The sequence below is a fragment of the Leopardus geoffroyi genome, chromosome A2 (assembly GCF_018350155.1).
Source record: "Leopardus geoffroyi isolate Oge1 chromosome A2, O.geoffroyi_Oge1_pat1.0, whole genome shotgun sequence".
In the NCBI taxonomy this organism is placed as follows: Eukaryota; Metazoa; Chordata; class Mammalia; order Carnivora; family Felidae; genus Leopardus; species Leopardus geoffroyi.
Window position 1 is genome coordinate 55,177,939 of NC_059331.1, and position 18,005 is coordinate 55,195,943.

The 18,005-nt window shown below is 42.1% G+C and overlaps 1 protein-coding gene across 5 annotated transcripts in view; it reads right to left on the bottom strand.

The window, feature by feature from the left end:
- Nucleotides 1–18,005, bottom strand: part of CA2H3orf20 (chromosome A2 C3orf20 homolog) — a 98,978-nt gene that overhangs the window by 77,887 nt on the left and 3,086 nt on the right. For all 5 annotated transcript variants that reach the window (XM_045493918.1, XM_045493920.1, XM_045493919.1 and 2 more), the window contains exons 2-6: nt 14,641–14,711; nt 11,740–11,796; nt 10,826–11,483; nt 9,920–10,060; nt 4,555–4,674 (exon numbers count right to left, since the gene is read on the bottom strand). In XM_045493918.1, coding sequence (XP_045349874.1) covers nt 4,555–4,674; nt 9,920–10,060; nt 10,826–11,297 — 733 coding nt within the window. In that variant the 5' untranslated portion in view covers nt 11,298–11,483; nt 11,740–11,796; nt 14,641–14,711. The remainder of the gene's footprint in view (nt 1–4,554; nt 4,675–9,919; nt 10,061–10,825; nt 11,484–11,739; nt 11,797–14,640; nt 14,712–18,005) is intronic.

An 18,005-nucleotide genomic window follows, 5' to 3' on the forward strand; every position in this document is an offset into this window, starting at 1 on the left:
GGATGGTCAACCGACTGAGCCACCCAGGCGCCCCTCTTGTAATCTTTTTTGATTTAAAGTCTATTTTGTCTGATACTAGTATTGCTACCCCCGTTCTCTTTGGTTAATATTTGCATAGAATGTCTTTTCTCCATCCTTTTACTTTCAACCTGTTTGTGTCCTTGGATCTCAAGTGAATCTCTTATAGATAGTACATCATTGGATCATGTGCTCTAATCCATTCTGCCAATCTCTGTCTTTTGATTGGGGAGTTTAATCCATTCATATTTAAAGTAATTACTGACAAGGGATTTCTGTCATTGTACTTTTTGTTTACTAAATGCCTTATGGCTTTGGCCCCTCAGGTCCTACAATACTGTTTTGTGTTGATTGTGTGATAAGATATTTAAATTCCTTTCTCATTTGCTTTTTTGTATATTGTATAGCTATTTTGTGGTTACAATGAGGGAAACAGTGGGGATTACATTTAACATCTCAAAGTTCTAACACTCTAATTTGAATTTTTATCAGCTTAACTTACAAAAACTCTCCTTTAACAGATTCATTCCCATCTCTTTCAGTTGTTATAAGATTATATCTTTATAATTTTTTAAATGTGTATTTATTTTTAAGAGAAAGAAAGAGACCAAGTGTGAACAGGGGAGTGGAAGAGACAGAAAGGGAGACGCAGAATCTGAAGCAGGCTCCAGGCTCTGAGCTGTCAGCACAGAGCCCAACGCAGGGCTCGAACTGCGAGACCATGACCTGAGCTGGTCAGACACTTAACTGACTGAGACACCCAGGTGCCCCAACAAGATTACATCTTTATTTAGTATATGCACCAAAACATAAACTAACAATTTTTTTAAATGTATCAGTATTTTGAATTATGTAGAAAACAAAATTTGTAGTTAACCAAAGTTACAGTAATACTAGCTTTTAAACTAATAATTTTTTCTTTAAATGTATAAGTCTTTTAAATCCTTTTGAAAAACAGAGGCACCTGGGGGGCTCAGTTGGTTTAGCATCCGACTTTGGATTAGGTCATGATCTCACAGTCTGTGACTTCGAGCCCCACGTCGAGTTCTGTGCTGACACCTCAGAGCCTGGAGCCTGCTTCAGATTCTGTGTCTCCCTCTCTCTCTGCTCCTCCCCTACTTGTGCTCTGTCTCTCTGTCTCTGTCTCTCTCAAAAATAAAAGGAAAACACTTAAAAAATTAAGATAAATAAATGAATCATGTAAAAAACAAAAAGTACAGTTATGAACCAATTACAATAATACTAGCTTTTATAATTGCCCATGTATTTTCTTTTATTGATATCCTTATTTCTCCATACAGCTTCAAGGTGCCTAGTGACCTTTAATTTCACCTTGTAGGACGCCCTTGAGCTTTTCTTGAAGGGTAGGTCTAGTGTCATGAACTTCCTTGGGTTTTGCCAATCTGGGAATGTTTTAATATCTCCCTCACTTTTGAAGGACAGTTTAGCTGAATATAGGATTTTTGGTTGACATTTTTTTTTTTCTTTTATCACTCTAAATATACAGCCCTGGTACCTTGTGGCCCCCAAAGTTTCTGATGAGAAACCTGCTGATAATCTTATTGAGAATTCCTTGTATATAATGATTTGCTTTTCTCTTGCTGCCTTCCAGATTCACTGTCCTTGTCTTCTGAAAGTTTGATTATAATGTATCTTGGTGTGGGTCTCTTTGAGTTCATGTTACTTGGAGTCTGTCAAACTTCTTTGGTGTTTATACTCATGTCTTTCATCAAACTTGGGACTTTTCATTTCCTCAAATATTCTTGCTATCCCTTTCCCTCTTCTCCTTCTGAGACTTCCACAATGTGTATGTTATTCTCCTTGATGGTGTCCCACAGGTCCCTTAGGCTCTGTTTACTTTTTAAAAATCTGTTCTTCAGATTTAATAATTTCAATTGTTCTATCTTCAAATTTGCTTATTCTTTCTTCTGCCTGCTCAACTGTGGGTGGCAATGTTTTGTGCTTATTGCACTTATTTTCACAGTTCTAACCCTGTGGCAGGTGTCAGCTGGTATAAGGATTTGGTGACATGAACTTGTGGAGATAGTCCTCCATGACTAAAATTCCAGAGGCCTCATTTCAGGTCCACATGTTTCTGAGCCTCTGCTGCCCACCCAACTGGAGCCACATGCTCTCTCTTAATATATGTAGGCTCAACTTCATCCTGGTTTCAAGAATGAAAATGAGTTTCAAGCCAGGGCCACTGCTCAGGCTCCAGCTGGGTCCTGAGTGCCTCAAAATGAAGACTTCCTCACTGTCAGCCAACTCTTCGGCTTTCTGGCTGGTACTTGGATACCATCTCTGGTATCTGCCACTATGAGTGGTTTCTGGTCCCTTTTGCCACTCCTCCTACCACCCAAGACCAGAGACTTGGCCCTGAGTCCCAGCTAGCAGCTGGCTGACCTCCTGAAACATCTTCTAGTCTGACCATTCATGTCTGGCTTGGCCCTAGTTGCCTTGGATCCTTGAGGGTGATATCTTCTCACTCCAACCAGGAACCATTTTTTGACAGACTTCTCTCAGTTCTCCTTCTGTAAAGTTGGGCTACTTTCCAAAAATAGCTGCTGTTCCCTCAGGGAGTAGACTCAACTCCTGAAGCCTGTCTACTCCAAGTCTGCTTGGTCCTAGAACTGCAAAGGGGGCAGTTGGTAAGGTGTGATAGCACATGTGCATGAACAGAGAGCAGAGGTCCAAAATTCAAAGTGGCCTAAAACCAGAATAACTGTACAACATATATAAACTGGGAAAGTTTCTAGAGTGAAAGCGGGCATCATTAAATGTTATGTCAGAACAATAAGCATAAACTGGGACATTCCTGGGAAAAACAGGTCTACGTGGTCACTTACAAACTATTAGAGAAAGTTAATCATCCATTCTGGCATGCATGTATGAGACTAATTTCTAAACATATCAAGAACCTATAACAGATGCAACACCACGAAAATACATCTAGTCAGAATGATGCACATCATGACAAATCACATTTTGGTGGAGTAGTAGAGGAAAACAGCCGGACAGACAAAGAGGCCAACAGAAGGCATCACCTGCAAGATCATTAGAAGGAAAAATCATGAAATCACAGTTTATCTTGAAGATACTTTGTCTTCTCTCAAAGGGATTCTGTTGATTTAGGGCCAGCTCAGGAGTGGATATAATAAAACCAGGAGCACATAAATTGGGATGCTGGAAATGATGCTGTGGGTTATTGAACCACAGTGACAGAAAGCACATCAACAGAGGTAAAGGAGCTTGGGAAATGAGAGGGGGCAGCTGGATCTACTCCAAACAAGGAAGCTGAAGATGTCAGTTCCATTTGGGAAGGTGTTCTTTGTCTTAGAGTCCTCATGTATACTCCCAGGATTTAGAACAGTGAATGATAACTAGCAATTGTTCACTAAACATTTGTTCACTAACTGAAGACACAGGAGGAGCTTGATATGGAGAATGAGGCCTGGAGGAAGGCAAATCACATAGTCAGCAAGAGGCAGGGTCAGAAATAAAATGCAAACTTCTCAACTTCCAGCCTTACCTCCAGTGTCTGTGGGACACTGGACAACTGGACAATCTTTGAGCATTCCTACCTTTTGCTGATCCTTCCACCACCTACTTTGCAAGTACAGTCCTCCCTGCCTACCCCATTCCACCATCTGCCATCACAGCTGGTTGGGGAGAAGGTAACTGGAAATTCCATGAGACTTTGCCTTGCCATTTCCACTCCCAACTTATTTCTCTGAGGTTCTGGCTGCATGGTTGCTGCTATACTATCTGGTCTACTGCCACCTGTCCTTTGTCTTAAGCCTTTCTTTCTGTTGTGTGTCCTCCTCCGTGGGATAGCAGGTTCCTCTATGTCTTTCTCTTCTTTCTGCATGAATCAGCCCAGTTTGGGACATGCTGTTAGGTCTGGTATCCAAATACATCTCTTCAGATACTCGTTCCCCCACTGGCTGTGTGAGTAGGAGCAACATAGATCTCTCTCTTGATAGAGGGGGTGAGTTTGGGATACTGAGGGGGATGGAAGATGTAGGTTTCAACGTTTATTTATTTTTGGGACAGAGAGAGACAGAGCATGAATGAAGGAGGGGCAGAGAGATAGGGAGACACAGAATCGGAAACAGGCTCCAGGCTCTGAGCCATCAGCCCAGAGCCTGACGCGGGGCTTGAACTCACGGACCGCGAGATCGTGACCTGGCTGAAGTCGGACGCTTAACCGACTGCGCCACCCAGGCGCCCCAAAATGCAGGTTTGATAGGGATGTTGCCCTGTGTGAAGGGAACCACATCACCAGGAACAGAGGGCACGTAAAAACAATCAAATGATGAGACTGCACTGTGGAGTGACTGGGTTGAGATGTGTCAACTTTTATGGGAAAGAATCTGTGCCAATAGCTTCTGCCAACAGGCAGGACAGCCATGTACCCTTCCTATCAGAAAACTAAATCAAAGCATCTCATCAGCCTACACTGGGAATCCTCTATCCCCTTCCCTACCCCCTCCCCCAAAGATGGGCTAAGAGCTCTTTGCTGGAATCCTCTGTTACCTGTTTTCTTCTTGACTTCCCTTCCAGTTGAGAGGGAAAAGCTCAGACAGCCAGTAGATGACTCGTAGACAAGCTGGTAAGGTGAGTTCACACCCATGGTTGGAGTGCTCACAGAGGAATCTGGAGTGGAAGATGGAGGAACTCTTTTTTCAACTTTTCAATTTTTCTTGTAACCAAAAATTTAGTATTACATTCTTTGTTCTGACAGTATGGTAGAGTAGATATTCTGAAGTGCCCTGATTGCTACAAAACAACCACATCTTGGAAGAAAAAGACTTTTTAATGCATGAGCAGGCTCAGAGTAATTAAGGGGAATCTTTAAGATTCCTTTCCGACGGTACCCCTCACCCCACTATAGTATCCCTCAAGACAGTAATGACACCAGCACAGGGAGCCAGGAGCAGCAAGCACAAAAGGTGATGGTATTATTGCGAGGGCAAATGCAGGTATAAGTGCGGCGCTAGGTGGAGGGAATAAACATTGGGCCAATTATTCTCTATCCGGGACACTGAAATCAGATGCTTCTTCAACAACAAATCAGGCTCTTGCAGAATCACACTGTTTCACATAGAATCATTTGATATCCGACCACTTGAGAATTAAAATTTAGCACCCCCATCACTGGCGGAAAATCGTGATCATACTTACATAAACTTCATCAAACCATTGACTCATTCTTTACCCAAATATGGTCATTTCGCTGGTTAGGCATGAAATTGTTAGGAAATGTTAAGCAACTTATCATGGTTCATTCAAATTCTTAAAGAAAATGGCAGACCTGACCTAAATAGATAAAGACTATAACCAGAGACTGCACATGTGCAAATAATAACCTTCACTAGTGATACAAAAGTTAAGATCAGGATAACTTTCAGTACCTTCTAAGTTAGCAGAAATGAACTGACAACAGCCAATACTAGTAAAGATGGGATAAAACCAGTCAACCATGCTGGTATAGGCAAAATCCATCTAGAAAATAGTATTTGGTAAGAGCTGTACACATACTGAAATTTTCTGCCCCAATAATCCCTCTTAATCAATCTTAACCAATAGAAACTGAAGTTGCATATTGCGATGCATATTATACTAATAGTAGAAAACTGAAGACCTAAGCATTTGGTTAATCATAGAACATGAACATTAAAAGTCTACAATGAATTAAAGCGACAATTATTAAAATATATAGCTATGTTGGCAAACATTTGTCTCTCAGTTAAGGAAACTGAGAGGCAGGAAAATTGTAGTATTAATATATATATATACATATATATATATATATATATACACACACACACATATATATGTATATATATATATACACACACATATATATGTATATATATATATACACACACATATATATGTATATATATATATACACACACACATATGTGTATATATGTATATATACACATATATATGTATATATATATATATATATATATATATATATATAGAGAGAGAGAGAGAGAGAGAGAGAGAGAGAGACGGAGGGGAACCAAAAAGGAGATTACAAAAATGAAAAATAGGAATTACGTAAATAAAGATGGCAAGATTATTTGTTTTCCTTTTTTGTATATGTTTTACTTAGTAATATTGCCAACAACTGAAAATCAAGGAGCAGCCCAGTTTTCTTTCATGACAAGGCAGACTAGTATGTACTGGAAAGAAGAAAAGGCAGGAAGCAGGCTTATCACTAAGGAAATGCTTCCTTAAGCAAGGGGTATATTCTGGCTGTAGCTTTAAGGGAAGACTACTCCAGACCCAGTTACAGCTTTAGTCTACCTCATGCAGTAAGATGGTCCAGAAAAGCAAAAGTCATGTAAAATACGTCAACAGCATTTGGATCTTCTTTTTAATGCCCTGTAAGAGCTAATTCAAGTCCTTCTAGGATTAATGCTTTTCCAAAAAGAACAGATCAGTCCTTCATTTATATTTTGGTGGTTAGGTTTTGTTTTTTTTTTTTTTTTCCCAAGCTCTAGGCTTGTTTAAAGAGGAGCATCTGGAACAGACATGCCAGCAAGTGAGAGATTTCTTAGGGAGTGTGGTGGAACACTCTTGCTAATGTAGCAGGATGCAGAAATCATCAAAGCCTCTCCAGAGTTCAGCTCAGTTCTCTGCAAATTCTCTTCCACCATATTAACCACAACCCAGAAGGGAGGCAGGAAGCCACTGAATCACGGGTGAACGTCTGTGACCCTGCAAGAATGCTCAAACACCTTATGGGGTGGAATACTAATGGTGACAACCATTTCCTTTTCAAGGTAAGGGAACGCTACATTCAGGTAGGGGAGCATCTTGGGCAGGTCTGAGGGTGAGCCGCTGGGCCAGGTGGGACTTTCCTACCCATGCAATAGACCAGCAGGCAGTGTCCCCCACAAATGAGATGGATCTCTAAGCTCCACACAGAATGCAAGGTGCAGGACTCCATGCATGCTGGTAACCATCTGTGTATATAGTTACAGCATAGTTAGAGGGCCAGTGTTTTCATGGCATAGCTGATCCTGAGCAGCATGCACAAAGAGTAAATTCCCTTAAAACAAAGACCTCCAGGTCATGGTAAATAGTGCGGAGGTGGGGGTGGGGGAGTCCAATTGGAATTTTATTTTAGAAAATGAAAACAAACTTGAAAACCAAAAAATAAATAATCCAATTAAAAAATGGGCAGAAAACATGACCAGACATTTCTCCAAAGACAACCAGATGGTCAAGAGACACATGAAAAGACAAATAAGCAGAGGGAAAAAAGAGAGACAGACAGACAAACAAAGAAACAGACTCTTAAGTACAGAGAACATGCTGATGGTTACAGAGGGGAGGTAGGTGGGGGAGGGGTGAAATAAGTGAAGAGCTCTGAACAAGGCATAGGATTGCTGACTCACTATATTGTACACCTGAAACTAACACAACACTGTATGTTAAATATACTGTAATTAAAATTAAAAACTTCATAAAATTTAATAAAAGAAAAAAATAAAGCATACTTGGATTGAGGCTTAGAAAAAAAACCCAAAATTTATCAAAATAACTTTCTTTCACCTTGTATTAAACGAAAGTTTGTTGATTTTGTAAGCACACGCTAATTCTCATAAGCAATAAAAATGACTGTGTCATTTTTTTTTTTTACTTTTTGAGGTGGGGTGATTTTCTTTTTTCCTGAATGGTTGTAGGATAGCAATAAAACATGAGTACCTTCCTGTTTTTCTTTGCAAAAATACCCAAGGGCTTTATCAGTTTTTATTTTTAACTGACCCCCAAATCATCCTTTCTGCAAGGAGTCGCTGCCCCAGATGATTTTCCTGTCTCCAGTAGCTGATTGGTTTTGCCTCACTGTGCCATCCATCGTCAGTGGCTTCGCATGGGGACTGAGCAGCTTTCCAACATCGCTTCCACTGACTCCATGAAATCCCACATTTTTCCTGCAAGGCTGGCAATTTTATTATGCAATTTATTTGTACTGTACATGTATATTATCAGATGTTTAAGCTCTGACCTCCAAGGAAAGGTTTGTCCAAGATGGACAAACATCCAGTGGACGGGGAGAGATGCTATTTTACAGGGAGGGATGGATTTTACAGGTGAGGGTCAATGGTTATGAGATTAAAATTTTTTTTACGCTTCCCTATGAAACCTAAAAGGCAGGATGACTTTCAGGCATCCAAAATGAACACAGGTGACCTTTGAACAACATGGGTTTGAACTGTGAGGGTCCATTTATATGTGAATTTCTTTCAATAACTATAGTACGGTCCTGTAAATATATTTTCTCTTCCTTAGGATTTAAAAAAAATTTTTTTTAATGTTTATTTTTGAGAGACACACAGAGAGAGAGAGAGAGCGTGAGCAGGGGAGAGGCAAAGAGAAAGGGAGAGGGAGACACAGAAAACGAAGCAGGCTCCAGGCTCTGAGCTGTCAGCACAGAGCCCAACACAGGGCTCGAACTCACAAGCCGTAAAATCATGATCTGAGTTGAAGTTGGATGCTTAACTGACTGAGCCACCCAGGCGCCTCATCTTCCTTAGGATTTTGTTAACAAATTTTCTTTTCGCTACCTTATTTTATTGTAAAAATACAGTATATAATACATATACACACAAAGTATGTGTTAACTGTTTATGTTAACAGTAAGAATTTTGATCTATATTAGGCTATTAGTAGTTAAGTTTTGAGGGACTCAAAAGTTACATCTGGATTTTTTACTGCTTGGGGGGTCAGCACAAGGGTCAGTTGTACTTGTATATCCACCATGCTTAAGAGATACATTAGATACAACTGATTCACTGCGTCTCCCAGATCCTATTCCCCTCCACCCCTCTCTAGTGCTCACTTCCTCCAACTTAGCATCCAGCATTCCCCTCCACGCTTTTATACTGTACCCAAAGCAATATTGCTTGTATTCTTTCAAATTTTATTGAAATAGTATCATACCAAATGTATCCTTCTCAAACTTGCTTTATTTGCTTAACACTGTGTTTTGAGATTTTATCTGTACTGATATGTGTATTTTAATGCTTATTTCATTTTGTATTATTTTTTTTCTTTTTAATTGAAGTATAGTTGACATACAATATTATATTACTTTCAGGTGTACACTATTGCGATTCAATATTTATGCACATTACAAACTGCTCATCACAGTAAGTGTGGTCGCCTCTGTCACATCTGACACATCTGTCACTATAGTATTATTGACTACAGTCCCTATGCTGTACAAGTGCTTGATTTTTACTTCTCACTACGTTCCATTGTTTAAATAGACTATCAATTGTTTTCCCCCTATTGATGGACACTTATGTTGTTTTCAATTTTATTTTCTTTTGCCATTCCAAACAGTACTGCAATAAACATTCTGGTACAACTTCTTGCACATGTGTACCAAGTGTGACTAGCCAAGTGTGGCTAGTGGACTGATGAGAATCCACACCAGCCCATGGCCAGATGAGCACAAAAATTAAGAGTAAACATTTAGAAACCTCTGTGTCAATTTTACATTGCTGTCACATCACATTTTTGAAAACGTCAGTCCACGAGAGATAGAGATCGGCAATTTTACAAGTTGGTCCTTTACCACAGACAGTTTGAAAAGCACAGCCCTAGGGAATGACCTAGAAGAGAAGTTGCCGAGTTGTCACATGCTAGAGCATCGACCACCTTGCAGATACCATCAAACTGCTCTCCATGGGAACTGCACCGATTTCTATACTCACCTGCAGCATTTAAGAATCTCTGTTGCTCCAGAATCTCTCTGTTTGAGAACCACCTCAACTCTTGGAGATGTCAAATGTTTAAACTGGGGATTTGACCTTTCTATTGCATGCTTAGTGGCACTATTCGAACTTCTAAGGGCTGAAGCTTGGGTACCCACCTCTCCCTGTCTGTCCGGCACCATAGCTACTTTTTCCAATTGTGCTGATCAGGTAGTCAAGAGCCATCTCCTTGGCATTGACGTGGAGGAGCAGGCTGGACTCCACGAAGCGCCTTGTGATGTCCAGAGGATTGGCACCTACTAAAGGAATCATTGAAGCAACTCATTTTCCTCCCAGCACAGGGCTAGTGCTTCCAGGAAAAGACTTCTGTAAATGGCCCAGGAAATAAGGGTAGAGAGAAGCTCTATTCCTAGGGTAAGCAAGTGAGGGTCTTTTAATAGAAGGGTCTCCTTAATGGAAGGGTCTCGATTTCCCAAGACCTGTCAGGTGGCATTTTGCTCTCTACCCCCCTTACCCTTTTCTCTTCCTACCCACAGGCCAGGGTCCTGGTGCCATTAGTATTTAAAATAACATCTAGAAAGTTCTAGAAGCATCTAGAAGGCTCAATTACTGATATGGCTCTATCTTCCCTCCTTGATCTTGGGGTTACACCCTTACTATGGATGGTCTTGCTAAACACCAATCAGCCCTCTCAATTCACCCCCTCTTCCTGGGTGCTGCCTCTCTCCACCCTTCATTTCTACAAACTCCACCCTTCAGTGCCTCTGGCCTCACACTGTTCTCCACAGCCTACCTTCCAGTCTGAGCTCAGCAATACTGGGGGAATGGGAGAAAAAAGTAGAGAACACTTTGGGGGGAGAGGATGACTCTTCAGGGGGGTTGTGGGACAGGGTTCGATTCGTATGGCAGACCCATGGCTGCCACCTATCCCTAGCATATTCTTATACACCTGGCTGGGGGGGGGGGGGGGCTATGGTGGCTGTGGTGGACACACACACATCAGTCTGGGTAGATCCTTCTGGGCTCAGAAAAAAATGGAGAAGAATCTGGTGAGCCAGCCTTACCAGATACAGACTCCACCATGGCCTTCATCTTCAGGGTGAGCAGCTCTGTCAGCAGGTGGATGGACCGCCGCTGGAATTTCTGCAGGATTTCCCGGCTAGAGTGCACCAGATGGCCATGGGTGGGAGAGCGGGTGAAGCTGGCGGGCCCAGTGGGTGTGGGCAGTGACGGAGGTGGTAGTACTGGTGGGGGTGCCTTCTTCTGGACAGGGGCCTGCATGGAGGTTGATTCCATAAGCACCACAGGTGGGGATCCAATGCTGATCTCCAGGCCCAGGATGTCAGACGCAGTAGGTACCATGGGGTCGGCAGTGAGTTCCTCCCAAGTGAACTCAAAGATGTTCCTGATGCCCTTAGGTACAGAAATGCCTGCATTCCGGCAAATGATGAGCAGTTTGGAGATGCGGGCCAGCAGCCTGGGGGCCAAGGCTGTGTATTGCTGGTACAGTTCTCTGTTGCTCTTGATGTCGTTCATGTTGCTAGAGCATGCATGCTGCTAGGTAATACTGTCCATCTCAGATAAGATGGACCTTCAGCTGTAAAAAGTCAGAGCCCCCTGAGAGGTGAATGAGAGCGAAAAGTTCTTACCTAAGGTGAAGCCTTGGAGACAAACAGAATGGAAGTGCTGAAATGGCCTTTACAGGTCATTGAGCCAGTGGTCCTATCCAGGGAGGATAAGGAAGTAACTGGTCACTCCTCACACAGTAGGGCAAAGGGATGCCCCTCTTCCCTTTTCTTCCCAGAGACAGCAACAGATAAACCCACATTGATGAGTCGCTTTGGGAAGGGCCTTTGGGGATGACCAGATTCCAGAAATGGTTCCAGGGACAGTCATACAAACCAAGTACCTCTTGGGAGGGACCCTGCGGGGCTGGAGGAGTGGAAGGGATGGGGAAGGGCGAAAGGTTCCACTGTACCTTTTATAGTTAGAGACCTGAGAGCGAGAGATCTTCTTGTAATTTAGTAATAAAAATCTGCAAAGAACAAAAAGATGCTTTATTGGCTGTCTGGAGGGGGTGATGTGGAAGTTCCTGGTGGTGATGCAAGGGTGGGCATGCAATCATTCAACATGTACATCCAAGGGCAGACAGAGTATACATTTTCTCAATTCAATGACTAATATTGGCCACATTTCATCAAAGCAAGGTTTTAAGCAATTGATTGTAAGATGCACCATCGTACAAGAAAGAAAAAAAAATCAATGTAAGATGCCACTGACTATAAGACATATCACAATTTAAGAGATGTTACAATGGGGGAAATGCCTATCTTAAAATCAATGAACTATAATAAATATTTCCCCACTTTAATAGAATTTCTTGAGGGCTCTGCATGCTCATCAAGTAGACATGTGTGGGGTAGCAAAGAAGCATATTTGTGGCTGGGTCATCTGAACACCATTAGGTGCTATGGTGGTTGTTACCCTTACTTCTAAATTGTGTTTTATTCGTATTTTCTCAATATATATCAAAAATAGACCACTGGTTGGAGTGCCTGGCTGGCTCAGTCAGAAGAGCATGTGACTCTTGATCTTGAGGTCACGAGTTCAAGCTCATTGACTATAGAGATTACTAAGAAAAAAAAAATCAACTTAAAAAAATAGAACACCAATTGAAGAGAGGGAGTGTGAAGAACAGTTTGATAAACACAAAAATAGCTGGAAAAATCCACACATAGACTTCGAGGGTTTTGTAATCAGATCTGAAAGTTTCATTTATCTAATCAAAATGAACCCCATAAGGACATTCTTTAGTAGCATATCAGTCTAAAATACATTGACAAAAAATGTAAAGTCCACTTCTTAATCTTGTGCTACACGAAAAGGATGATTTATTTCTTTTTAATTCCAGAGGGGCTTTGTGAGAATATGAGCCTCTGCAAAAGATGCTGAAGAATCCAGAACATGTCACAAAAGCTGACCCAAGGGAAGCTTAGAGCAGATGGGGTAGGGTCCTCCCCCACCACCTTTGCCAGCATTTTCCATGCCATGCAGGCCAGCTGCCCCTGTGGTCTGACTTCAGTGGCCCCCAACCAGCACACCAGTAACACCGGCTGAGGAAGGACTGCTGGCCAGTGCCTTCTGGCAATCCTTGTCACCACAGCCTTCCAATCATCACTTCTACCTTCCATCCTGACAACCACCCACGATGCCAAGGTGCCTCTTCTCCTGCCAATCTTCCCTCTTTCATTTCTCAAACCATGCCCCCTGGAGCCACCCCAAAGTCACCCGTGGGGTATACAACCGGCATATACCAGAGCACGCTCAGGGCCATGATCTGGTGCGACCACCCCGGGGTGAGATTATTCACTTTCCCAATTCACTGATGAGGAATCAGAGGCTTAGGGAGACAGAGCTCCTGATCAGGCAGGAGTTGCCTATATGCAAAGTCTTGGCACAGAAGCTGTCCAAGCACACTGTGATTTCCCCACGGCCTTCGAGCTGCCTCTGCCCATCTATCAGCAACAAAATCCCAAAGGAACAAGAGCTCCATAGAGCAAACCCTTATGACATCCTGGTTTACAGAGAAGTGGCTTCCTATGTCTATTTGCTGACCCCCTGGCATCTCTATTCCTCAGCTTTGGAGACTCAGAAAAAAATAGTTCATTTTTTAAATGAGAAGTCTGCAGAACAAAGAAACCACTCAGAATCTCCATCATCTGGGCAACCAGCCAGATGGATCTGACCCTGACCAAGCAAGGCAGATTTTTTTTTTTTTTTTTTTTTTTAAGCTAAGACTCAAATGAAGAGAAGACAAATACAGTCCTTGAAATGTTAACTGGTTTGGGGAACTTCTCCCCACCCTCCCTACCAGTTCATTTCTTTTGAAGTTAACTTTGAAGATAAGTCTTACAAACAGATAAAAGCTGGTTTTTAAAGCGACTTTATTGAGGAATAATTCACACGCCATACAATTCACCCTTTTAAAAGTGTGCGGTGGTTTTTAGTATATTCAAAGTTGTGCAATGAACACCACTATCTAATTTTAGAACATTTTCATCATCCCCAAAAGACATTCATTAGCAATCGCTCCCCATTCCTCCTCACTCCTAGGCAACCACTAATCTAGTTTCTGTCTATAGATTTGCCTGTTCTTGGCATTCCACATAAATGGAATCATACACTATGTTGTCTTTTGTGACTGTCTTCTTTCAGTCAGCATGTTTTCAAGGTTCATCCATGTCACAGAATGTGTCAGTACGTCATTCATTTTTATGGCAGAATAATATCCCATTATATGGATAGACCACAATTTGTTGATCCACTCATTATTTGACGGACATTTTGGTTGCTTCTACTTTGGGCTATCATGAATAGTAATACTATGAACACTCATGAACAAGTTTTTGCGTGGATGGATGTCTTCACTCTCCTGGGTGTATATCTAGAAGTGAAATTGCCAGGTCATATGGCAACTCAATGTTTAACATTTTGGACCATCAGACTGGTTTCCAAAGTGGTTACACCACTTTACAGTCCCACCAGCAATGTAGGAGGATTGTAATTAATCCAGGTCCTTGTGAACACTTGTTACTATGTCTTTTTGATTCTAGAGCCATTCTAGAGGGTGTGAAGTGGCATCTCATTGTAATTCTGATTAGCATTTTCCTAATGCCTAATGATGGTGAGCATCTTTTTGTGTGTTTATTGACCAATTTATATCTTCTTTATAGAAGAGTCCATTTGCACCTAAAAGCTGTTTTTTTAAAAGAAAAATGTCATTTAAAATTTGCTATTACCATACACTTATTATATTTACATTATATTTAAGTATGATAATATAATCAACATAAATATTATATTTATAATTTCTACTTACCTGTATTTATTGCCATATATTTATCTCTTCAAAATTCAGCTAGACGTACCCATGTGACTAAATTCTGGCCTCTGAAATGAAAGCAGAGCTTCTGGGTAGGACCCTGAGACATGTTTTTACAGGAAGCTACCTTCATGGACTTGCCCTTTCCTCACAGCCCTTCTCTTTCCTCCTCTTGTAGCTCAAGCAACCATGAGGTTACCTTGGAGAGGGAAGCCACGCATTAAAGGGGGCTGAGCAGAGCGCCGGAGCCTGGGCTCCTGATGACACAGCGACACCCCCACACCAACACTCGGCCACCGACCTCTAAACTGGTTTCACAGGGCAGAATGAACCACTTTATTCAGATCTCTATCCTTGCAGTCAAGTGTGATTCCTGACTGACAACCAGCCATGTTGGAACACCATCCCACCCTCCTTTCTATGTAAACATTTTTTATGATTCGGTCATTCATTTTTCCATCACTGAGACATGGGCCTTGCCCTCAACTAGCTCAACGTTTAATAGACTATAGGATAAGGGTCACACTACAGAAAAATATACATGAAAACCCAAAGAAAAGGATCTACTGGAAGCAGCACTGAAGATGGTTATAAAAGATGAGCGGAGGTTGCTACGCAGATGGGAAGGAGAAGGCATTCTAGGCAAAAGGAACAATATGTACATGGGAACAGAAGCATCGAAAGCATGGTGGGCTCAGAGCAGTGCAAAACACATCAGCATGATTGGGGTCTATGGGAGAATAGTAGACAAAGTTGGAAAAGTGGTCTCGCATCAGATCACCAAAGGCCTTGCCAAAGAAGGTCATGCCAAAGAATTTGCATGTTATGCAATCAAATATTCAAATGTATTGTCTTTAATCACTAATTGTGTCCCATGTGGCAAATCTCATCTCTGCAAATGAAGAGCAGGGGCCGTGTCTTCTCTCTCTTTCATAGTGTCCATTTTATTAACTACAGTGCTGCTATAAGCAACTGAAAACTATTTGTGGCATCGAAGTCCCATGAATAGCCTGAAAGACCCATGCGGGTGGTCATAAGCAAAGTTTCAAGAAACACCTCCCACAAAGAAATGAAAGGATCATGCAATAAGTTTATAAAGCATATAGAAGATGACCACAGGCCCAGGGGCTTCTTCATTCCATTTACTTACTGTCTGGCTGCTCTGTCCCAGAGGATAGATCTGAGGGGAGAAGCACGCACACAAAGCTACAATGACAAGTCAGAGTGCTCTCTGCAAGGCAGAACGGAAGCCCAGAGAAGATAGTTACCACTGGGTAGTGAAGAGCTTAGGCTAGGTGACCTTGAACCCAGCACTTGGATCTGTGTGATATTCTCAAGGGCACTAGTCCCCACCTCCCAGGACTGTGAGGAGTAAGTGCGGTGATGCACGTACAGGGTTGGCGCAACTCCTAGCACACAGTTAAGTGCTCAATGAATGTTAAATAGCAAACGGAAATTATTTGGAGCGGTCCAAAAAGGTTGCACGATGGAAATGACAGAAACTGCTCCGGAGACAAGCTGACTAGGAAACAAGGTGAGGAAGAGCATTCCAGGTGATGGGAACGACACTTGCTCAGGGCAGAGGCTCTAAACTGCCTGGCAAGTTTGGGGAACTGGAAGTAAGTAGAGCAGGTGATGGGTTAGTGTCGAGTGGGGAGAGGCCGTGCGTGGGAGGGGCAGAAAGGGGCCAGCTGTACAATGATGAGCCTGGACTTCATCTTGCAGGTGATGGGAAACCATGGAAGGACTGCCAGCAGAGGTGGCGTCTGTATTTTAGGGTACTCCTCCCAGGGGCTGGCAGTGTGGTGGGAAGGAGTGTAAGAAGCCCAGCTGCTGTAGAGATTAGCCAAGGAGAGGAACCGAATCACAGCACCCTGATTTCTGCCTACAGGACAAAGGGATTTCTAGTCCTTGGTGCACCCGGAAGGGTACTTGAAAAATACAGACACAGCAAGCTGAGCACAAGCAGAACACGGGTGAAAAGTGGAAAAGTTCTGAACAGGCTTTGGGAAAAGCAAGTGCATGTAATCAGAAGGAAGCTGGGTGGGGGGTGAGGAATCGGGTGTAGGTTTAGAAGAAAAATGGGCATCCTTCCTTCCCATTATTGGCACTGACCCAAGAATATATCTTTTAGAAGTTTATACAGCCGTATACTTAAAAACAAAAAGCTGTAAACTTAGCCCTCTCAGGTCACCTGGTCCTGGCTTTCTTTGCTATTTTCTCTAGTTTCTGGCTCTCTGTAGTTTTAATCAGAAATGCTTTGATAAAGACAGAAAGCAGTGCAGATGTAACTGTGTGCCTGCAATCAGTGAGCAAGCCCAGCTTTAGGCTAGGACAGGCATGAGAATGAGCCCTCACTCAGTGCACAAAAGAAGTGGAGATGGGACTAGGAAAATTAACAGACACTGTCCTCTCTGCTATTCAATATAGAAAGCATGTTCTGGACAGATGCTTGAATTCTCTAGGCAGATGAGAAGAAGAAAGGGCTGAGCTGGAGAGAGAAGTGATCTGAGAGGAAGCAGAGTGGGGGCCAGTGCACATGATCAAGCTTAACCACCTGCCACCGAGGAAGGTTTACACAGGAGACTGAAACCTTATGGTCACTGCTTATCCTAGAGCAGAATTCACTTGCAAACCACCTGCATCCTCCACCAGGGAGATTTATCACGACATCAAGGGCCCTTATTAAGATGGTCTCCCAGCAAGACCCATCAAGGAACATAAAAATGATCGTCCCTTTGACCGAGTAATCTCACTTCTGAAAATAATGCCCAAAGGGATGATTTAAAAGGAGAGAAGCTACTGGAATAAAGACTAATGCTAGCTAAGCCAAACAAAAAAGATGCCCATAGCCACTTCATTCCTAATACTGAAATAATGCACCCAGCCAACAACTGAAGAAGGGTGTAACAATGATGCAGATGAATCTGATGAACTATCAGGTACCAATTAAAAATATCTGAGCAGCTCAGTTTCAAACATGTTAAAAAAATTTTTTTAATGTTATATTTACATTGGTTACGTATACCTTAAAACTTATGCAGGTCATTGGAAGCAGGGACAAAAAGCCTTTCCTAAGGTAAAGATCTTTGCAAATTATGAAAAAATGCTCAACATCAGGGAAATGCAAATCAAAACCACAATGGGGTATATCATGTCACACCTGTGAGAATAACTATTATCAAAAAGACAAAAAAAAAACAGGTGTTGGGGAGAATTTGAAAAAACTGGAACCTTGGTACACGGTGGGAATGTAAACAGGTGCAGCCACTATGGAAAACAATATGGAGGCTCCTCAAAAAATTAAAAATCGAACTACCATATGACCCAGGAATTCCACTTCTGGGTATTTATCCAAAGAA